Genomic DNA, 25,013 nt, shown 5'->3' on the forward strand with positions numbered 1-25,013 from the left:
GCACACTGTTGATGGGGCAGCACCCGTCTTGCATCACTCCTGCTTGATGCTCTCCTTTGCCCTCTCCCAGCCACCCATGTAGTAATGGGCCGCATCATCAACATAATAAGATCAATAGGAACTCCGAAGAGCTGGTACAGATGGCACCTAACACATAGCAATGGGTAGGATCATGGTGTATCTATATCACAGACAAGGCCTGGTGGGTGTTTGAAGTCTTTCGTTTGAACCTTGTTTGAACCTTTTGTTTGGCCTTGCTAATATCTCTACCAATGTGTACTGCACTGAATCTCATCCTGGATGACCGAGACTTGACACTGCACAGTACAACTGGGGGGATCTGAATGGAGTGGGGGCAACAGTCCTCATACTTGGTCTTACAGGACTGTGGAAATATGATTTGGCACAGAAAGAAAAAAGGGAATATGGGAGGTGGCACACTTAGTTGGAGTATCCAAGAGCATCTTCATTCCTGCCACCCAGATAAGAGAGAGGGAAGCAGGGCTGGAGCAGATGGAAATGTTCTTCCATGCTTGGAGGCTGAAGTCAGAGATAGAAAACTGAGACCAACAGCACCAAAGAGCCGTATGCCTTTTTACCCCTTCCACCCCGATTGCATAACTGGGAAGGAAGGGAGCAGGCACCTGGTACCAAAGGGAACAGGGACTGTTGCAAAGCACGTCCTCAATGGCTTACTGAAAAACAGTCCTCTCCTCAGTCTGAATTGTTTTGCTTCTCACCCACTTAATCCTAATATCCTTCCAAACCACATCCCCTTGAAAAAGCTGATATCTAAACTGTCCTCTGGCTGGGAACAAATTAGAGACATCTCACAATGCAGTTATGGACACACTGAGTATCCAGGACTTTTCTCTTTCATTGTCTAAATCATATGTCTGAAGGTTTATAAATTTTCATCACAACATAGCTTTTCAACAAGGTAAAAGAGTTTATTTCTTAGAGATTTGCAAGAAATGACTAGAGAAATGTAGCTCTCAATAAATGAATACTGCTTCTTATTAGTGGAAAAATTTCAGGCAGTGTGTCACATGTTTCATTTCCAGACAAGAACTGGCAAACAGAATTTAGTAAGCTTCACTCTGAGTGAAAAGGTTGCCTCTCACAAGAATTGCCACTGTTAACATGAAAACAAGATCTGTAGGAACGATTATTGAGTGAAATGCCTAACCTGTACTTTCAGGTCAGAAAGATTTATCAGATTCCTGGAGATACTGCAGAAATTGTTATTTCACCTACAAACCTGACAAGAATATGTTAGAAAAATTCCCTGCAGAAGCATGAAATTTTGCCTTGAGGGAAATTGATTATAAAATGTTAGGAATAAAGGACTGAGCATGTTGCAAAACAATCCTTTGATAACATTCTTCCAAAATTAATTTGCTTTTAAGCTAATGATACTGATACTCATTCTCAGTCCTCAACTTGCTCTACTGTCAGTCTTTTATGACTTCCTTAGCAATTAAAACCCCCACAAAACCAAAAAGAAAGCTGGAAGAAAGTTTTTCATACTACTTATTTTGTCAGGAATTAATAGTAAACTACTATCGAAATGTTAACTAAAAAAGGCCATTTCACTCATTGATAAAGAGTGTGGTGATAGCAATTCAGAGCCCTATTTGCATTTGCAAACTATGCATAAAGACAGAAGGTGATGTCTCAACAGACCCAAGTCCCAGTTTACCTAAGTTTTAAAGACCTCTCTCTGGTTCACATTCAGCTCTTCCAGAAGTGAACCTGAAATAACCAGTGTCATCAAAAGCTTTTCAAATATTCATATTCAAATGAGCATATAGTCACAGACCTTTCACACAACATTTTAACAACTAATTAAGGTGCAATGATTATTAAACAATGCTGATAAGTGGGACAAGGGTCCTTGTAAAAAGAATTTCTGCTATTTTTATCCCCCTTCTCCTTTTAGCACTGATTCATTACAACCAACACAACTGTCACATGCAAATTACCCCTACAGGTAAGGTGACAATTGAAAACATTACCTCTGATGTTACACTTGGCCCACTTAATTACTAACACTGTTGACCCAACTCTATCTGCCTATTTAGTTATAACAATTCAATACAATAATTATTAATACTTACCTAAATTACATCCTAATATCTTGAATGTATATTGTGAAGATAATTTCACTTTGAGTAATGAAAATTCCAGAGAGTCTATATTGTACCATTATTCAGATTACTTGAGATAAATGCTAGTTAGCCTAGATGCTAAATTTCTCAGAGGACCAACTTTAAAATCAATATTACTGTGAGCTAATTAACAGACTTGTAAATTCTCAGAAAAATATTCCTTTCTCCAATAAGTGTGCAAGTTTGGGGAATGCACAAACGGGCAGACAAGATACTTTCAGGCATAACAGAAATGCTGAATACCTGTTGTGCATGTAACATGGAGTTCTGTTTAACCTTGGAGGTAACACTGGTGGTTCTGTAACAAACGTAAAAACTCAGTTTACCTCCCAGAATGTCTCACAAAAGTATTTCCTTCCTCACATTTTTATCAACCTTAGACATGGTTAAAATTTGAGCCACACAAATCAGCCTGGAGAGTAAAAAATGCAGAAGTTTTGACTGTAAAATTCTGGGCAGGATCCATGCCTTAAAAACAGATTACTCACAGGAAGGTTCTGTAAAATAGCAGCAAGGAAAACACATGCTCAAGAAAATATGTAAGCTTTCACACACTTAGACCCTAAAGTTATGGCTGAGGTCTTGGAAGCACTTGTTCATCTTCTACCTGCTGTTGAACCCTGCTTATACCAGCAACTTTACCTTTAGGCTGCCTGGTGGTCAACCTCTCTGTTCTAAGCAGACACACCAGCTTGGAAACCACGTCAGTCCTTCCAGTGAGTCTAGAAAGTTGGCATCTCCTCTTAGATACCATCAGAGCTTGATGTGGTAGAGTCTCAGAGCATGCCCAAAGCAGAAACACAGGAGCAACAGCATGAACTGGCAGCTGCTCTTTCTTAAAAATTTCTTAAAATCAGCAGCTGCTTGCTTGCTTAAAAAACAGAAGGGGATGGCTTTATCTTTCTTTCTCATAGCCCAGCGTAGCTATCAGAGAATTCATACAGAAGGCAGGAGATCAAACGTATGTGTCTTTCTCAAACTTGGGCTTGCTAAGAGCACAAGCTTTGGAACAACTGATAGGAAAGGGCACTCTGGGATTGAGAAGGAATCTTTTACTTTGTCCTGCTGAAGTTTAGTCAGTAAGCCCAAAAGGAATATTATCCTTTAGACCAGTGACAGCTGACTGTGGTAAATCAATCTTGTGCTGTTGCTAGAAATGTTTCTGGTTTATTTTGCCAAATATAAAAAGCAGATAAAAAGCTAAAAATTCAGGACTTTCTGTTTCTTTCAACCAAGTAGTCTAACTTTTGAGCTACAGACTCATGCTACCGGTGCATGCCATAATCTGAAAGAAAACAGTGAGCCAGCTGTCCTCATCCAAAGGGACGACTTGCACATCAAGATTCAGGGAGCAGCACAAGAAATCCAGCTTCCAAATGGTGTCTAATGCAGGGCTGCAAAGGGATGCACAACCTTCAGATGTGATTCCTGCTTCGGAGCATCTTACTGGCTTCCTCTGCTTAGCATTGCATTTCTTAACTGCCTTTCTCTTTCTATTGTTTTGTGTGCTTAATTCATTTGTAGCATTCCCACTCCTAGAGACAGGAACTGGGGAGTCAAGCATGGCTTGATGCTCACCATTTCTTCATCTAACTGCATTTTTAATGTGATCTTGGAGGTCTTACCTGGCTGTTTGGAGTCCACTCTGTGTGCTGCAAAATGAAGACACTGCCTAAATTTCAGGTGCCCAAACCATTTTCAGAACCTAGCTGCTACTAATTGAAGGTTGTTAGGTCAACTGCACTTGCTGTTTTGTTTAATATTGCTAAACAGAATGAAATATAAGGCAGCTTCTGAAAATGACAGATATAGGAACTAATAGTGTTTTTTATGTGTCACTCATTTGCTATGTTTAAATGCCCTTCACTTTCCACCATGCTGCTTTTGATCTGTACTGTTGAAGCAAGGGTAAAAGGCAAGAGAGCTTGCAAGCTAATACAGAATTGGAATATACTAGCTTTCTGTAGGTGAAAATTAAAAGGGTGAGGGGAAAATATGTAGTCAGGCTTGCCTGCTAAATACAGTTGTTTTGGTGAGACCCATTTTTACATATTCCTACAGATTTTGTTTCCTAAGGCAAGCACAATGAATAGCAGGGTTGAATACGGTATTGTCATCGCCCACTACACATAGATGAGATTTCTGTTACATGTGATTTTTTTTTCCCAAACTGTGTCATTTATTTCCACGGTATATACAGAGATATTACTAGCCAGATCCCTGAAGCCCAAGAGATAAACGGAGATGGCCTCCATTTTCTTCAAAACCTTTCTAAAAATAAAAGAACATTTGATTAAGGGTTGACAATTTTCTTTTCTTCCTTTGCTTGCTCTTGTAATTCATTTTGCATGGGAAGTGGGCTGTGTTTTTCTTATCCCTTCCAATTCAGCAGCCAGGCGCCTGGCTTTGCGGGCCCACTCCCGTCACCACGGCAACCAGCAGATCACTGTGATGTGATCCCATGCGCTTTATGTCACTACATAGTGCTATAATTCTCCAGTAACGATGGGGGAGATGAGTTTCCCTATTGTCATAAAGGAGGATTAATTATTGTTCCACTGGTCAACATGATGGACAACAGCACCATATCAGGATGCGTCTCACTTCACATATAGTGACTTCAAGAATGTCTGGTTTGCACGATGAAGCCTATGTTCAGCACTAAGCAGACACTGCTCCTCAAAACATCGAGGCTGTAGTTCACAAGAATCATCAGTATGACCATAGTAGGTGAGATCAAAGGTTTTTCTAGCTCACTGGTTCACAGTGTCTCTGCTAGGAGTTAAAACTGCCCAGAAAAGCAAAGTATATATAAATAATTCATCTTATATAATTTTTTTCACTCTGACCTTTGCACTAATTTAAAGTGACGCATATGGGCATTTAACTACACTACAGACTGAGTGCTGGATGTACAGCAGGCAGGAGACCTGGTTTTGCTAAATACAAATCCACCACAGATTTCAGTGGCTACATAAGACTCAGCTGACCTTTAGCATTTGGAGAAAGCTGATTTACCATCCCTTTTCTAGATTGCAGCAAATCATCCCTGTGCTGCAGAGCTTATTTCTTTTTATGTGTTGCAGAGATGGCAGAAGCCCTGGACTAGCCTTCTTACAAATTAACTTTGGGATGATATATTCCACAAGAATCAAAATAAGAACAGTGCCTTCAAAACTGTATTATGATGACAGGCCCAAACCTGTAGAGTGCATGGAAGAAAGGATACTTAGAATCATCCCCCTGTGCTCAGCACTGGTGAGGTGGCACCTTGAATCCTGTGTTCGGTTCTGGGTTCCTCACTACCAGAAAGACATTGAGTTGCTGGAGCGGGTCCAGAGAAGGGCACCGAAGCTGGTGAAGGGTCTAGAGCACAAGTCTTATGTGGAATGGCTGAGGGATCTGGGGTTGTTTAGTCTGGAGAAGAGAAGGCTCAGGAGGGACCTTATTGCTGTCTACAACTACCTAAAAGGAGGCTCTAGCCAGGTGGGTATTGGTCTCTTCTCCCAAATAACAAGCAATAGGACAAGAAGAAATGGCCTCAAGTTGCACCAGTGGAGGTTTAGATTGGATACTAGGAACAATTTCTTCGCCGAATAGGTTGAAAAGCACTGGAACAGGGAAGTGGTTGAGCCACCAACGCTGGAGATATTTAAAAGACATGTAGATGTGGCACTTAGGGACACAGCACTGTACTCAGCACTGGTACACAGTTTAGTGGTGGACTTGGCAGTGCTAGGTTAATGGTTGGACTCAATAATCTTAAAGATCTTTTTCAACCTAAATAGTTCTATAGAATCAGAATCACAGAATGGTTTGGGTCAGAAGGGATCTTCAAAGATCATCTAGCCCAACCTCCCTACCATAGGCAGGGACATCATTCATGTTGCTCAAAACCCATCAAACCTGGCCTTGAACACTTCCAGGAATGAGTCATCCACAACTTCTCTGGGCAATCCTGTTCATTGTCCCACCATCCTCATCAAAAAACAAGTTCTCCCCTATGACCATTATGAATTTACCCTCTTTCAGTTTAAAGCCATTGCCCCTTGTACTGTCACTATGGGCCTTGGTAAAAAGTCTCCGTCTTTCCTATAAGGCCCCTTTATACATACTGAAAGGCTGCAATAAGGTCTCCTTGCAGCTTTCTTTTCTCCAGGTTGAACATCCCAAATTCTCTCAGCTTTCCCTCCTAGAAGAAGAACATGTCTTCCTTTTGCTGGTGTCCCCAGAGTTGTACGTGGTACTCTGGGTGGGGTCTCACCAGAGTGCAGTAAAGGGGGAGAATCACCTCCCTCCACCTGCTGGCCACACTTTTAATGCAGCCCAGGTTACGACTGCCCTTCTGGGCTGTAGTGCACACTGCTGCTTCATCCATCAGTGTCCCCAAGTCCTTCTTTGCAGGGCTGCTCCTAATGCTTTCATTACCAGGTCTGTACTGATACTGGGGATTGCCCTGACCCAGGTGCATGACTCTGCACTTGGTTTTGTTGAACTGCATGAGGTTCACATAGGCCCACTTCTCGAGCCTGTCAAGTTCTCTCTGGACGGTGTCCTTTTTATGTATAACAGGGATGCTTCACTGTCCTTTACTGATCCCTAAAACTCTTGAACAATGTGCAACTGAACAATGAGTCCGAAGAGGGAAAAGAGGGAAAGACATTCTGACTCTGCTAACTTTATCTAAAAATTAAAGGTTCCATTTTGGAAAACAACTGGGTAGCCACTGATATGCAAAAAAATGCCCTGTGGAGTGATTCACTGATCACTGCATTTTTTAATACCACACTGTCAAGCCGTGACAACATATTTTTAATACTAAACAGCAGCATTTTGTATAGCATAGTCTAGCTATGTCACCAGTAATACTGTAACTGTCAATCAGAACGTATGAAAAAAACCTGTGTGGCTATTGACTGGATCTCACAAAAAATATTAATTACCATAGACATCAAAATAGTTTGCTTACAATTTTTAAGTATCTTGTCATTAAGCAATAATATTTATAGTTCTGAAATGTAAAAATAAATGAACACATCCAATAAATACATAAACAAGTGCAAAATCAGATTTCTGGCTGTCTAATCCAGATAGTGAACCGTCTACTTTCTGCTCCCTTCCTTCCTTCATATCTGTTTTTTCTCCCTGTGCAACTTATTTCAAATCCCTATATTGTATTCAGATATAGTTCTAATACTGTGACCGTTTTTTCTGTTCACATTCTCTGCTTTATTTACACATTTTTCACTCTTTTGTAAATATTCTTTTATCATTTATCTCGGATACAACACAAAAGCAGTAATTAGATTATCATAGTTCTGTGTCTTCTACCCATAACTGACTACTTAGAAGTTACAAATCGTCACACAAGATGGCATTTTTATAGCAATCCATAAATTACTTGCATATATAATGGTAGACATAATCTTTTATTACCAGTGAATATAAGAAAAAAATCCATGCATTTGAAGAAGGGTGTTCACAGAAATTGAATGATGTAACTTGTCTGTAGCTAAAGCAAGTACTAGCTGTGAAATTTAAAGTCACGTATTGGTCTCACACAGACAGTTCTAGCATCTTGATATAGCACTTTGAACTATCCCTCTTGCCAAGTAAATAGGATATGGTTTCAATTATCTTCTGTATAAAGGTAAACTTGTTCTGTTTTTTTGTCTGAGGTACTGCTTATTCCCATAGACATAATGCATTTTCTTAATAATCTGAATTAACAAGCTCAAAATTAATGAGACGACAACTTGATACATTCTTAGAGTAGTATTACCCATATGCAGACTGATCCAGTCCCAAAATACTATGGAAGGATTCTGCAGTGTTGCTACAAAGTTGATTTTCCAAGTGTGCATGTTGGGATATCTACTGTCAGAGTCCAGTAAGCTGACACTCTAGTACACCATTTCCCTCAGTCATAGGGAAGTCTTCATGCAAGTCAGTCCACCTTGTCTGGCACCCTTCCTCCTGATGCTACTGTGATGAGTTTTATCACTAATTCCTTTCCTATACAAGGATACTCTGTTAGGCAACTAACATTTAGGGGCCTCCCCTTGTCCAAACTCAAGCAGTTCTTTTATTGGTACTTTGCAGATTTCTTTGTGAGCAAGCTTTTTCTAAATCAGCTTTTCTCTGTGATAAATTCTCCTAAGGATCCTGGTGAACAGTTGTGAGTCTCACTGGTCTCTCCTGCCTCTAATATCAGGTCCAAAACAGACCAGCACTACCAACAAATCAGCTAATAAAACTGTTTTTCTGATCCAGTGACACAAGATTGTGGGAGATTGCTCAAAAAATGTGTAGATGAGGCCCTTAGTGACATGGTTCAGTGGCAGTCCTGGTGTAATGGTTGGACTTGATCCTAAAGGTCTTTTTCAACCTAGTTGATTCTATGATTCCAAGATATAATATCTAGATTTTGGTACAGCTTCTTAAAAGGAAAAGTAACTGAAATGAACAAATCAGACACAATAACAGCTGTCGATCCCCACTGCATATTAAAGGAATGTTGCAAAGCCACAAAGCTACAAAATACCAGAATGAAGACTGTTCAGCACTGGCTAACCACACTACAACCCAGGATACATATTCTAAATGTCATCATACATGCAGTATAATTATATTTCTGAATAATCCATGTTTTCAGTGCAGCAGGATGGATGGTACTTATAAAATAAGATAGCTGGTATTTCTTTTCTTAGTCTTTATGATGCTCTGTGTAGGTCCATGTCTTATATATAGTTTTCCATTGAAGATCTCACCAGTAAGAATGACTCACTTTCTTCAGACTTTTTTTACATGTGAAATAATATTACACAGCTCCAAACAAGGAATCAATATGTTTTATAAGTTTTCTTCAGGGCAAGGTGGCATTTTTATACCTATCATACAGACAAAGAGTTAAAGTAGGACTAATCAGAATAAATAATAAAAAAAAAAATCTATTAGTACTCAGTGCCTAAATGCAGGGATTGTTCTCTTCCATTTCAAGAAGTACTTAGTATCTACGTACATATTTATTCAAAGGAAAACTGTAGTCAAATTCTTTTTCAGCTGTGAGCACTCACACATTAGCAAATCCAGTTTTACTCCTTCCCTTGCACATGTGTATCAAAGGGTTTTCAGTGTATCAGAGGGTTTTCAGTGTTATCACTTTTACCAGAAAATATTGTGACAACTTGTAGCTAGCTGTCCAGGTAAATCAGAAGCCTGAGCTACCTTGGAAAATGGGAAAATCTGAATGATATTGTACAGCAAAGCATGCTAGAGAGCACAGATAACTTTCTGCAAGGAATCAGCTTATGCCCAGCCAAGCAAACTAGCTCTGACTTGGCAGCAGCTCTGTAAGGCCAGAGCTGCCTCCCAAAGGGTACAAGAACACCTCTGTGAAGACTATCCCATTAAATGTCTCTCTGATTTTGTTCAGGACTCCCTAAAATGTTTTAAGTCAGTAAACTGAGGAAAGAGGAAATGGAGAAAAGGAGACATGGGAAGCACAAGAAGAGGCCAGCCTGCAGGGATGGTGAGGCAGGGAGAGAGCTCAGAAACAGAAATGGATTTTTGGGGAGATGGACAGACACCCTGAATCTGAGGACTAAAAAGAAAGGAATAGTGGTACCTGGGTAGATACAGGAGAGACAAGAGGAATGCTAAGAAACAGTTTCTGCCATGAGTTTGGTTTATAGAAGTAATAAAATGCATGACTTGAAGATTAAAGTAATGATAAATTACATATAGCTAGCTCATACACAGAATGAAATCATTCCTGATTCATTTGGTTTGGGACATAAAAATATTAATAAGTATTAAATACCTGTTTTGGTTTTCTGCACTATTTTTAGTGGAAGTCCAATAGCCAGCAATAAAGATAACCTCCTAGCCAGATAATTAAGGGAATAAAGAAGTGTCTTCCCCAAGCTCATAATCCAAATCAAAGGCTGACCTCAGAAAAGACCCTTAGACATATTGTCCTACATGTTCTCCATAGACCAAGCTTCTTCTGTACATGCTAGCAAAAGTTTATTTTCTTTTCCTCCAGGTCTCCATTTTTTATTGTTCAAGAAGGAAGGAAATCACTATGCATATACATATATGAAGCAAAATGCTATTATATACATAGAAGAGCTAAGAGACAGAGAAATCAAACAATACAAGTAGGAACATTGGAATTTACGGACAAAAAGCCTGATGTTACAGGGAACCAAAGATTTGTCTGTATCTGGGTTCTTTGGCGTAATATTCCGCTCTTGCTGCATGAAGTTATTTTTCTGGTCAGAAAGTGAAGATCTACTATTTCTACAGGCAATAAAACAAGTACTTAAAAAATCAGAACATCAGGAAATAAAAAGTTCATGGACAGAATAGACACATTTCCAAACTCCAAGAGAAATGGAAAATGAAATAAAATAACTTGCATTGTCAATTTATCATTCCTTTCTGGCAACAAAAGGGATGCCTAGGGAGTTCAGAGAAGCTAACAGAGCTATAATATTCATACTATATTTAAAAATGGATCAAGGCTAAAAACTAACTCAGTATTGTGCAATCTTTTATCCTAATGCAGTATAGCAGCTAAGAACTATTATTACTTTACAAACGCCATCTTAACTTACTTCAAGAATTGGGCTATGTGATTAAAAGGGGAGCTGTTTGAAGAAATCAGACCTGATGCACTGTAAAAGCTGTTAAATAGTTTGACTACTGAATCTATCAATGATTTCCGAGAGTTTAAGAGTTGTAACCAGCTGCACATGTATTTTTTTTTAGCATGAGCTGCACGATTCCAGTGAATAAGATGCAGATTTTTCCAACCCACTTCCTAATTGCAAAGGGGGTTGTGCACAGAGGGCCATTCTACCAATTCATGGCTGCTAAACAAACAGTCAGAGAAAATACTGCTTAGGATTTATATTGGAAAGGTCATTTGATAGGTGTTTATCCAGCATACTTTTATTCATGGTATTACAATTTTTAATATTTAAACTGACTGTTAGCACTTGTATCCACAGTAACCTTATCTCTCCACATCTGCCATCTGGGCAAATACTTTGGCTTTTATATTTCAGAACTTCCATCTAGATCTAGTCTTTGGATCAAAAAATTTCAAAGAATTATTATAAAGTCAAACACTTTCAAACTAGAGCAGGGATGGTACATCTCGCAAATTTAACCTATTGCTGTTCCCACCAGCAAAGTTATTAAATAATTCAGTTTCAACTAATTCAATAAAACACTGCATAATATAATACTAATAAATGTCTGAAACATGAGATTTCAGCTGTCATGCATTGTATGTACAACAAGTGCATATACTCTCAGTTTCATCACTACTAACCAGTCTAAAACAAATACAGTGTATTGTGGCATGGAGATTTTATCCCATATGCACAGTAATTGGAGGTTAATGAGGGACAGCAAAAGATAGAGAATATAATATGTTCCATAGTGAATAAAATGTTTGAAATGTTTAATGTAGTGTTTTAAAGTATACAGAAGTTAATTGTTTGGGGAGTAAAGCAGTATTTGTATTACTTGTTTTCCTGAAAACATATTTCATCAGGAGTGGACTAGGAACAAGGCTAGAGACCAGGTGTGAAACTCATTGTGTGAAACTGTATTTACAATTAATAAAAGCTTATGTTAATTTGATTAGTTATTCTTATTTGGAATAAAACCATAGTTAAGACAAGGCAGTTTATTTTGTCTGCACTGGGCCTTTACCTTACTTTCAGTAGTTGAAGAATGTAACTTTTTTTTTCCCCCCATTGAAAGTCAAGAACATCAAACTTTCTTAGAACTGAATCTGTGCTTAGACCCATGTAAAACACTTGCTGCAAAGTTTTTGGAAGTGACCTCTAATGCACAGTGCTCAGCTTCTGAAAAATTATGAGAGAAGTGTTTCTAACTGAATATATTCATTTTTAATTGTCTAAAGTTATCATCTGAAGTGTTTCATTCTTTTATCTTTTCTAACTCTTTATAACCCAGTTTCTAAAATCGAAATGCAAACAAGAAGCTTGTTTGGATGTATAAGTACTTTAGAGTGACAAGACAATTATAATATTTCAGATTAACAATACTAGACAAGTGTGAACCACTGCTGAATGAGAAAAGCTTAGAGGTCTCATAATTGTTTTAAATAACCATTGGGCTATGGTTGTAAAACCATCAAGCAATGTAACTTTAGAAAAATAAAGTTTTATTTTTAACTCCTAGTTCTTTGAAATGTGTGCTTGTGCATACTCAGATCTCAGTACATTGAATGAGGAAGGATTTGGAGGGAAAAATTAGTAAAGAAATCTGTGATTAAAGACTGTATCATAAGGCATATGAATGTGAGGGACAAATTGAGGTTGGGCAGGTACTGTAAGGCTCCAATTCTTTATTTCTGAGAATTTTGATGAATTTCTTTTTTGTGTAATTTGTGTATGTTTGTATTCACAGTGTGCGTGTGAATAGGCAGAATGGACAGCATGTTGTGATGGGCAAGCAGAATGGACAGCATGCAGATAAAAGCTTCATGAATTTCATGGCTTTTATTATTACAAAGGTTAAAACTGATGCTGGGTGTTGGTATCACAAAAATGTATTGGCATGGTGTGTGGGAGAAGGAAACTTTTTCATCAACATGTAGGAAATGAGATCTCTAAACAGAAGGAAAGTTGAGGTGCCGAGGAAATTCAGAGGCAGTCAGACATTCTGCACCAGAAACGGCTTACTTGCATGGCAGTTCTGGTATTAAAAGGCAGCTGTAGTTTTACCAGCTTGTCTCGCTTGTTGAAATTTTAATTGCTTTTGATGGAAGGAAAGCTTCTTATCTACGTGATGAGAGGCACAAGGTATTGTATAATATATCTGTTTCTTTACTGGTTTTTCTTAAATACTGAACTGCAGTTACTTCATTTAGCTTTATTCTCTTCCCATTACATCCCATTGTGACATTCTGTTCACTCCCCCATCTACTCCCCACCAGAATCAGTACTGGTGACAGTAACTATCTGTTGCTACCAGCAACACCATCCATTTCCGTTTTGAATAAGGCATCAGTCGTAAGGCTGGTCAGGACACTGGAAATCTATGATGAGGATCAATCCTGTGATCGGAAATATATATTGGTAGTACATTTGCATTTTATATGTCTTCTAATAATTCATTCATTCTCCAGGAGTTCTCAAAGATGATTGCTAAAAGATCTCATATTTCCTCTTCAGTTTCTTAAGACTCTTCATCAAACACCACCTAACCTAGATGATTCAGATATTGTAATTAACCAAGTACTCTTTTATCTGCTTGCAGCATGATAGCGCTTTCTCTCCAACACACCCCCCCCAATATCTCAGTAGCCTTCATTTAACACTGCATTTCACTAATCCTTGTACATTGTTCTTTATGCTAAAACTAAAATGAGTTTTCTCTGACTTCTAGCAGTGGTCATAACTTTCTTAATATCCCTTTTAGCTACAGCATATTGGTAAACCCTTTCCTAAGTATATTTTACTCACATAGTTAATGAAATGTCATTTTCTCTGAAATTTTTTTCCTGCCTGTATTTTGGTTGTTTATCTATTCTTTCATGATGTATTCTCTCTTTATGTTAATTTTTTTCTCTTTTTTTTTTTTTAAATCTGCATTAATACTTTTTTATATATCTACCTGAGTTTCTCTTACATCATCCAGTCTTCCCTCATAAAAGATAACATGTTCAAGAATCTTATGTTTATTTCCAGTTATCTGTTAGTACCCATAATCTTTACCTGATAACTCCTTCAGAATCCCACAATGTAATTATCTGTAATCCAGCTCCTCTGTACTGCTTTGCCCTTCAAACATCTTTAACTTAGTCAGGGAAGTCTGTCATTGTTTGAGATTAATTTACCAGATTTCATTTAATTGCTTCTTGTCAGACAATGTTCTAAACCAGTAATATAAGCAACTGTATACTGTGTTCCTTTTAAAGTTCTTTTATTATTTTTTTTTATTATTATTAAGAAGTATTCCCATATGAAATAACTAAGAATAAGCTGCAACCTTCTATTACATACAGGCCGCTAGTTTTAAGTTTACCATTGCCTTCCATTGCAAAGCTTTCCACTATTTACCTACAATGTAAATACAATTATCAATTGATTGTCCTTTGAAACTTCAGTTTTTCACTCTGAGGAATAAAAACTTTCATACTTTTTGCCTCTCAACCTTTAAACTTTCTGTGATTTTTAATGACCTTTACATATTGTCAGATTTTCTAAGAGCTAAGCAGGCTTTTAGGTCAAGCACAACACTGAACATTAACATTTAACATATTTGTAGAACAGATGGGACTAATTCCAGTCCTCAAGTACCATACTGAGAGATATGTACCATGAAATTTAGTGGTGACTGTACATGCAATGGCTTTCAACATCTGGATATGGCCCTCTGTTCTTAGTGAGGGTAAGACTGAGCACAGTACTTTGATATGTACATTGGACAAGCTCTTCCTCTCAGACTACCGTGGAGTGAGCTTCCCGAAGAGGCCCAGATATACACCAGATGTCACTAACCTGAATGGCAGAGGTGAGTGGAAGGACATTCTACTGCATATACTGGCACTTGTATTATCTACCAAGTGTACAGCCTGGAAGTCCTGTCTGTGTGCCTTGTATGTACAACCTTGTATGAAACATTTAAATTGAGATGGCCAAATATTGCAGAAGAACTAGAGAAACCCTCACCTAAAGGCTAGCTTAGCAGAACCTAGCAGACAGGCAAGATGGACCCATCCTTGATTATACCTTCAGTATACAACTGGCGAGACAGGATTAGATGAATACATACTCCCTCTGACTCCCAAAGAATCCACCATACCGAGGATGTCTTAATGAAGACAACAGTCTGCTTGGAGATGGGCTCCTTATGAGTCTATTCAATGAAATACACAAAAATTCTGTCTTGATTTTCTTTCCTTTGTTGAGCAATCATTACTGCTAAAATTTTCATTAAAGTCCGTTGTCAAGTGCAGGATCAGTCATCAGCCTGCAATGCCTGTGTTTATCACACCCACACTATATATATATATATCTCACATATATGTAGTGGTGGTCTTGGCAGTCCTGGAGTAATAGCTGGCCTTGATGATCTTAAAGTTCTTTTCCAACCTAGTTGACAATATGATTCTATATACAGATATATAAACATGAAGCAGATTCTTCTAAAATCCCATTCCACTGGGGAATCAGCACTGCCTCTCCAGATCTGCATGCACTCACACAGGATAATGAAGAATGGTCTGAGACCTCAAGACAGAAAGACAGTGCAAGCTATTATTTACACCTGTGATATTGATGAGTAGGTTAATGAGCCCTCCTGTCTCTCAATCAGCTTGAGGAATACCATGACAGAAGCATCAACTGGAGCATGTGGAATGGGATTATTTGTTAGACCTGCTTCTGTTGCAGGATGACAGGCACAATCTTCATCTCTGGCACCCACCTGAGCTCTTATTTGCAGATTTTATACTAAGAATCCTCACTAGGATGAGAAAGAAGATCTTGAAGCCTCAGGTCTGAATATTCTGAGGCAGGAGAAAAAGCTTTAATAAAAATACTTTGTGCTTCCTTTTGGTGAACCCTGGATGGATTCTCACCAAAACTGAGCCATCAAAATTTTTGTGTCTACATGAGAGCTTAAGGAGACCTAGTAAAAAAATCAATACAGCCTAGACAGTAATTCAGCTGAAAAAATGAATCTACTTTAATTTACCCCAAAATAGGTACCCCAATAGTTACTTCGACAGTCAGCTGAATTAAATCCTATGCTTCATTGGCTTTAATGGCTGATAAGGTGTTTCACCTAACTGCCTACAGATACTAATTTAGTCATTTGACGTGTGCAATTGTACATTGCCTGGAATCCAACTAAAGCTCCAGATGGGTATGGGTTTTCACAGATCTTGTATCCTATATTCTAGGCCTACATAGATGTCTCAGACATATCAAGTAATTCCAATATGTGGACAACTCAAATGAGTCCTGAAGATCTACTGACTGGTACACATTTGAACTTTAATTCTGCCCCACTCTATGTTCTGCCAACATGTTGGACTAAGTCAAGAGCTGGCCCGCCTCAGGAGCTGCAAAGGCTTAATGAGGAGAAGGAGAGGAAGACTCAGAAGAGTGACAAAGAGTGACAAAGAGCCACTTTGCTCAGGGAAAAAGCCATGGCTGCACAGGCACCGAGAAGAGTTGCACAGTTTTAGTGTCAAGTTCTGTACATCTGCCATGAAACTACAAGCAAGTCCTGGGGGTTTGAAAGTGATGTCCAGGTAAGGGGGTTGAAACTCATAGTTCCAGGCATATATTCTAAGATTCTACTTGATGTACAAAAAATTTTAAACCACAGTTTATTCCACCATCAGTGGGACCTGTATTCCTTCTATGCTGCTAAAAATGATGCTTGCAGCATATTACTCGCAGCCAGTTTTAAGGCTGTGTTAAACTGTTCTTAATTTCTGGGTAAACTACACACAGACAGTGCTCTAAATCTTACACTTCAGATGATGCATGTGTTCCCTGATGAATCTCTGCAGTAGTCGTTATGGGCCTGGAGAGCTCAAAGCCTGGATGTGGCAAAGGTTGATCTACTTTAAGCATGTTAGGTGTTGGCTTCTGAAAGTCACTAAGGTCACTACACAGTAGAACCCTTGTCAAACATTGGCCTCCTTTCATCATCTGCAGCATGGCTAATTTAAGAAAGGTGCTGACAGACTGACTTGCTTTTTCAAGCTTTCATCTAATGTCCAAATCACCCCTCTGCACTAGGTATTTTTGAATAAAAGCTCTGGTGTTCTCTACAACTGCAGGACTTGAAGCCACTGCACATGGAGAAATTCTTTCACTCTAAAGAAATAAAATTGCTTCTGTCCTTTGTACTTGAGACAGAGTTTAAGATCCTCCAGAGAGATTAAAAGCAAGAAGAATTACTGAGTATTCCAGGACAGCAAATCCCAGGAATGACACCTGAGGGAGGACAGTCTCCAGATAAACTTCAGTTGATTTCATAAACCTCCAGACCTAGTGAAAAATTAACTGAAAGAAATGAAGAAAGAAACAGAGAGAGGAAAGGAGAAAGAAAAGTCAAAACTTAACTCAAACTAAATCCAAAACAGGCAGCTAAGAGGAACTGAGAAGGTAGCCATGTCTAGCACTGTGAAACCAGGTAAACACTTGAGCAGGTAAGTTCACAGGATGGATACAAATACAGAAAATTATTAGAAGGATAAGAAATGCATATGCAACTAAGACACCAGGTGGAAACTCAAGACATCTATATTCTCAAGCTCTGTGTGACCTACAACATTTAAGATTCATTTCAGCTGCATAAGCATCAGGACTCCAGAGCCATCTGAGATGCTCAGCGGTATGCCACCTGGACTCCAGCTGCTGATCATGAAGTGTCTGGCTGTCTCTGGTCCTCAGGAATATCTGTCAGCCCTGTCCGAATCTTCTGGATTCCCTATCCAATTGGTACTCCAGTATGCAGTATCTTAACTGGTACTAGGTACCTACGTTTAAGCAACTAATTCATCTGTTAAACACTAGGTTAGTAGATATTTTAAGAACTAGTGCCCTTTATCTCAAATGTATAAGCAGCTTTAAATTCCACCCTGAAGTCACTCTATGCCTCAGTTTACCAACAGTGGAAAAAAAATAGAATTTAGAAAAATAGTTAGGCAATACTTACATCGTCAGGCAATACAAGCCATTTGAGTACTTGAAGGGGTACAGGTGCATGTCTGTAAGTTCACAGCAGCCATGCAAGTCTAGTGTCTTATGCCAGTTCAGGTATTAACTGTTATTAGTGAACAATATTTTGGAATGTCAAAAATTATAATAAAATGCTTCATATTTTTCTGTTAGGTCATGTGGGTTGCCTTGTCCCTATTTCTTTCATACAGGGTTTTATAAATCTTTTAAAGAGACATTATCTTCATTAAATTGCAATACTAAGCAAGTGATAAAATTTCAGAATATCTTAAATGATTAGAACAACCTATAAATATGCTGTCCTTAACCAGAACCAGTCCCCACTGGGCAGTGATTTGATTGAACTGCTTTTATCTCTGTGAATCCAGAATGGAGTCTTTGATGAAGCTCCAGAGTTGTATAAAGCTGCATGCAAGTATCTAGCAACCTCACACGCTTGTATATTTTCATCTGTTTCTCTGCAATTTAACTTCTTTTCTCAGCATACTAAGTTATGTAGGCCTGAGAGTCTGCATAAAGATTATACCTTGACCCAGAGATATCCACGGGACCCACGCATCAAAAAGATGTTCACCGATTCATTAGTTTCCTTATTTTTTATATCTAGCTTATGTACTGCAATTTATGACTGATCTAATTGTTTCTTGTGCTTTAGAATTAATTTGACTGCAAAACAGCCTTCATATTATGAAACTGCAATATCATCTGCATCTTCAAATATAGAATATCTCTGCACAAGGTCACTACAAATTTTTACATTTGAAGGACACTGCAGCCTATTACACAACAAATTATCAGTTAATAATGGTTGCTTATAAATATATATTCAGGTATGATTCTACTCCTATAAGCACACATGAACCAAGTCTTGGGATTGAATCTGTCTTGGGCCTACTAAATATCATGCAAGTGTCATTCCTGCACATCACTAATAGTAGGTAGGAATTGCACTTGCTATGTGCGCAAATATGTGTAGAAATAGTTTGTGAAAACACAACTTACTTTTTAATACTGTGTTTCAACATATTTTTAAAACATATATACTGATGAACAATGCAAAAATATTCATACTGCGAAGTTAAAGAAACAGGCTGTTTCTTACTATAAAGGCCACACACTTCAGTTAACAAACAAATCTTCCTATCCTGTTTCAAAGTACAGCCTAGTGAATAATTCTCCTAATGCCCAAGGGGGACTAAACACAAGGAGTTAATTTCTATGATCTAATGAATGACTAATCATGAAATCTTTTTATCTGAAAACCACCTTTTCATAAGAATGCTAATTTAATTAATAGTATTTTGCTTTGAGAGTAGTATAAATAGGATATATTTGTTCTCATATGTATATTATTCCATGGACATTAATTATAACACTGTGATATTCCCTCTCCTATTCTGAACATCTAGTAAGACCTGTACTACTAAATCATACTTAATAGGAGTGTGATGGTTGTTGCTTAGGCAACAGAATGAATAAATGCAGGTCAGAATGTGCTTCCAGAAAAACAAAAGCAGGAATATGGTACAGAATATAGAAGAAATATGTCTAAATGATTTTTACTGCATTGAAGTATTAGAGTTCTTCAATGCAAAGTAGCTAACCTATCTGAAACAGTTTAATAAGATTGTAAAATATAACTTAATATGTAAATCACTTTAATAAAGGTAAAGCAGTTTTCTCATATTAAGGAAGACTGCAACACATTTAAGTTTGGAGTAATCTTAATTTTTCTCCTAGCATAGCAGGTCTTTCTTCTCTCATTTTCCTATATATTTTCCAAGTTTAATTTTCTCTTCAACATTTTGGTTAGAATGGAAAATACTTCTAAAAAACACTTACTTAAATTTTCAGAAGAGGCTTTCCTTGCATAATACTGTTATATTCAAAAGAACATTATTAAAAAAATTGATGTTTTCTGATAATTTTTATTTCTAATAAAATATGAGAACTATTCAAATTCTGGTACAAACAAAACTTGAAATACATAACAGTATGATGAACAGCATGAAATCAATAAATCAGGAATTATTACGTTACTGAAAATTTTTTATTAGTAGGCAGTTTTCCAGCTTTTTACTTAATCATTGGATGTAAGAGTCTAACCTTCCAGTCACGTGTATACTACCCCAACTAATATTAAAAGTAATTCTGTATTTTACCTGCACTAAATTTTTGAAAACAAACCACTTCAGAAAAGGCTTAAAATAAAATGACCAGAAAGCATTAGCTAACACATATGTATGCAGGCATAACTAAATCTGTCTCATACCTGAAAAGTTTGATCTGGGTATTAAGTAATAGATTCTCATATATAATTTGTATGTTTACATAAGTATGCTAATAAGAGACATAGGAAACGAAAGTCTTATCAATTCCCCCAGAACATGGTTCAGCCTCCTCCAGAGCCAGGAGACAACTGGAGAGCCCTTCAAGGCAGTTTATTTGGCTCCTCTGGTGCTCAGCATTTACCTGTAGTAGGCGTACCCCTCTTCATCTCTTATGCCACCTACAGACTCTTGTGAACGAATTTCTTCTGTAATCTTTTTAAGACTAAATGATCATCTACTTATGTAACTTATGCTACAACATATATAAGAATCTGTAGTTCCAATTTGGGAAACTGCAGCTTGAAACGCATTTTGGACTTTTTCATTTTTTATATTGCTGAGCTGACAGCACACCCTTGCAGCTTTGTTTTCAAGACTATCTAAAGGTGAAGATTCTATTGACTTTTACTGATATAAGCAGAATATCACATGGCAGCCATGTAAAAATAGGCAGAAACCTCTACGCTATTATAATGTGGAAATGGCAGAGATCTGTGTCTTAATTTTCCAATCAGTAATCCAAAGGCACATAATGATGTTGGCCAAAGAAATTAATAGGAAAAACACAACTCATGATGATTTTACAGTCGTAATATTCACTCTGTTTCACTTCTGTTTCTTATATGCCAGATATAAGTTATGCAGAGTTAAAACTGCTCCAAGATATACATGGTTACTAAAGATATCTTAAAAGAGGGCAGACTAATAATATTTTAAGATCTGATACTTTATAAGAAATGGAGTCAGGATTTTTGCAAGAGGTTCAAGTAATGGGAATACTGAAGCAGGTGGAAAAGTGGTTATGTAACAACCTTACAAGTAAGCTTCTCTCTTTACTGTCAATATTCATTTCAATGGGAAGTTTGTGCATGACAGGTCTCTGTTACTTTACACCACATGGTAATACTGTATGTACTGAAGTACATAAAATTTGATTTCATTCATACATTCCTGATAAATGTCTAGCTTTAAAACATGAAAATGGAGCTATTAAAAGGAATGCATTACTTTTCCATCCAGGGCATAAGTTTCAACAAGTGAATCCCATAGCCTGATTTTTGAAGATGAAAAAACATTTAGCTAAGACATCAAGAAACACTTGCATAGATAGCACACTTCATTAAATATTTTTCTGTTATTAAACTACCTCTCAATGTAAGAATAGCATTGCATGTTATTTTATTATTCTTACAATGATCTTAATGTTTAAAGAAAAGTAATAATGTGAAGTATTGCAGCTAGGGGTGTTTACAGCTTTTACATGCTGTGAAAATCCTGCAATAGATTAAAGAACTGTGCATTTTTGTTTTTTAATCTGAAAATTATTGAGGGGGAGAAAAAACCTTAATATGCAGGGTTTTTTACAATATTTCTGGCTAGAATATTTTGTAACATGTACAATTTGGAAGTTTATACAAGGACAGTATATATATTACTAATTTAGCTAGACATAGAAAAGTGAAACACTATACAGATCTTCCTAGTGCAATGCAGAATTACTCTAAGGTTTTTATGAGCACATAAGAGACAGACAAAAAAGGCAGCTACAGTGTATATACACAGCTATGCACAGACAATTTCTTACCATAAATTGCACATTGTCAAATCCATTAGCCAGCAAGTGGTTTTCATACTGAGGTAGCCCAATATTTTCCAACCATTGTCCCACTGTCTGGACAGGGCATCGGGGTCCTGTAGGAGGGTGAAGAGGGAGGCGTTTAAGCAATGAATAACCATCCACTGGATAATAGCGGTAGTCCTGGGCTGAGAGGTGGCATTGCCACATCGTGTTCCTGGAAAAGTTGGTATCAAAGGAGCCCGCCAGCTTGACAGATTAATGTTTTCAGCAAGCAGAAAAGTCAGAAGTAAAACATAGTTTACAGGGCAGTATATAGCATAAGATCTGATCCTAGCTCTACATTTCTTGGTTATTAATCTTTACTACAGATCAGTACGTCATACAGCAGGAAAATTAAAAAAAAAAAAAAAAGAAGAAGGCACATCAAGCTGTCAGCGAAGCTGTTCTCCGTTATATGTGATTGTTGGAATACTCCACAATGAGCAATGCACTGCCAGCAGCAAGAATTCTTTTTATCAAGTACTCCTACACTCATCAGTATGCAGCTCCATGCTTCTTGCTCCCCCTCGCTCGCTCCCCTTCATTACCCAGCCTAGGCTACACCTCGCATTTTCAATAATAGCCATCAGATAAGGCAGAATTTTTTTTGTCTGCAAGCTGTAAGCCTGCTGCTGCTGCTTCCTCCTACACACCCATCCAAGCGTCAATCTTGAATGATGAGAGCAGTCAAAACAAATGCAGAAAATAGCGAGACTCAAAAGCAACCTAGAGCACTTAAATCTGAATAGAATCTTCACAGCAGTTACGCTTTACATATCTGTTTGTTGTAGATTTTTACGTTTCACAAAACATTAAGAAATGCAATACATAAATCATAGCCTATGGTGTGGTTTACTATGCCTTCCCCTTCCCCCTTTAACACAAGATAGGTAGTGGTCTCCTTTTCTGCTTATATAATAGCAAACCCCTTTAATGAATCGATAATGAATACATTTCACAGCTTCTCTCCTGTAGTACAGCAAAAGACATAAACGGCACAACAATTTCAGTCAAAGTAATTAGATTATCTGCATGATTTCTTCAACCGTAAAATATCATAAGACAAAAAAACCTTCAAGCCAACATATAATAATTCAATTTGAAAAGGTCATTTCAAATGAATAATGAGAATATTTTACTAAATAAAATTTTAAGTTTATAGAATTTTTGTACAAAAATGTGAATGCAGGCAGACATAAGATTTGCATGATTTCTAGGGAGAAAGTATATTTTATCAACTATAATAGGAAAAAATTTAAAATTAAAGTGAAGTTCATTTCTGCACAAGAAGCCAAATACCTCACGATGTATTCTCCATCAATGCTCCATTTTTGAGACAGTTTCTCTAAGGATGGAAATATTTTACGCCTTTGTTCTAAGGGGAATGTTTACTAAACTTTTGTTTTTCATAACAGGATTAAAGGACTTGGAAAAAAAAAGGCAGAAAATTTATATATACAGGGTCCATTGTGAATCTCAAGCAATGATCATCTCTAAGGGGAATTTAATTCCAGGCATAAGGAAATTATAGATATCTGTCAAGGACATCATTTGGGATTGATGATACCATGGCAGAACTGTTCTACTGAAATCTAAACGTACAGTCTGACTGACATGTTACAGTGCAAAGTCTTTGCAAGTGACATGCAGAGGGTCCCTAAGCAGTCGCAGAACAGACTTCAAACTTAGCTGGATATTTAAAATTAACAATATTCAAAGAGTTTCAACTCCAACATGACTAGTGTTTGAACTAAAACTGGATGACCTTTCACTCCGGTATTGCTGCTTGGATTTGTGAAACATCTCTGAAGTTCATAATGATTTTGTAGAATAATTTTAGTTGAGCCATAGAAGATCTTTCATGAGGTTGGAAAGTTGCCTGAAACAGATCTGTACGTGATCTTACATTACTCCAGTTCTTACTGATTTGCTACATTACTACATGAAATGTGAAAGGTTCATTAGGCCTGTCAAAAAATGCAGAAGGCTTCTCCAGCACATGTAAACCTGTAGTTGCTGAAGGAGCATTTAGGAGTTTTCTCAAGTATTTAATAACATTATCATGTGAATATACGCAATATAGACCATGTATCTTTGGTAAAAGTACAGTGTGCACAAATAGCATAAAGTATTTCAAAGAGATTAATGTATAATTCATTTTTTAGAGAAAGTAGCTATACCAAATTGATAGGAATCTAGGTCTCATGGAGATACAAATGCATTTGTTCACATCTGTCTGTAAATCTTGCCTATTTTTAAGAGTTTTTTCCACTATGAATCAATATCTTTGTACACAGATGGAGCATAATCCCTTCAGGGTTGTGCCCAGTATATAGTGAGGCTGTAAGGAGGATGGTAGACTATGTTGTGATGAAATACAGTGGACTTCCCTTGAGTAAGCAAATTTGAAAGGCTGGGCAAGCTCTTCAGAGAACAAATTGAGAACAAAATTATCTTAAATTGAGAATTAAATCCTCGTTGAATTTTTCTTAGTTGGCTGAGAAATCCCGAATTTCTTTGAAAAGGATGCCTGAATTTGTCTTCCTCTTTCACCCATAAGCAGAAGAATTGATATTGAAAAGAAACCCAATGAAGCAAAATCTCACTCTTTGAAAGAATTATGCATGACAGGCACTTTATTTCCCCTACATGCATAGACACAAATGTCTCTGCATCTTGTGTTCCCCACCAACAAAAATGTTCTGCCTACAATAAGACACAGCCAATAATCAATATACCAGTTTCATGGTCAAACTGCTTCTTCCTTACTTTACTATAAACAGCATGGAAGTTATGCTGCCAGTGATGCAAAGTGCTTGGCTCAATGCCTAGCAACAGTGTAGGCAAAATTCAGTTTTTGAGTGGCTCCCCAGACACATTTCCTCATATAGCTGTCGGTACTGTTTCTCTCTATCTCCATGGCCCCACCACTGGATTATTATAGCACTGCTGGTCCCGCTGCATACTCTCCTCCAATTCTGTCCTCTGCCAGTGTAACTACATGTCTGAACTCATCAAGACAACATCAGATTGCTCACCAAGGGGAAAGAAAACAAGGAGAAACAGTCGGCTTGTCCTCATCCTTGACTACTGTCTCATTGCTAAAGTATCCTGTTATCTGCAAGACTTTCCCCCTCCTTCTACC

General features: G+C 37.6%; 1 protein-coding gene across 1 annotated transcript in view; it reads right to left on the reverse strand.

Annotated features, from left to right (window-relative positions):
• LOC104411388 (ankyrin repeat and sterile alpha motif domain-containing protein 1B-like) overlaps positions 1 to 22,036 on the reverse strand; it is a gene marked incomplete at its 3' end in the record, with an annotated part of 60,588 nt that extends 38,552 nt beyond the window's left edge. Inside the window, exon 1 of the mRNA XM_010021791.1 lies at positions 21,836 to 22,036. Within this exon, the coding sequence (XP_010020093.1) occupies positions 21,836 to 22,036 (201 nt within the window). The remainder of the gene's footprint in view (positions 1 to 21,835) is intronic.
• Between the last annotated feature and the right edge of the window lie 2,977 nt (positions 22,037 to 25,013).

The sequence above is a fragment of the Nestor notabilis genome, unplaced genomic scaffold (assembly GCF_000696875.1).
Source record: "Nestor notabilis isolate BGI_N333 unplaced genomic scaffold, ASM69687v1 scaffold7509, whole genome shotgun sequence".
In the NCBI taxonomy this organism is placed as follows: Eukaryota; Metazoa; Chordata; class Aves; order Psittaciformes; family Psittacidae; genus Nestor; species Nestor notabilis.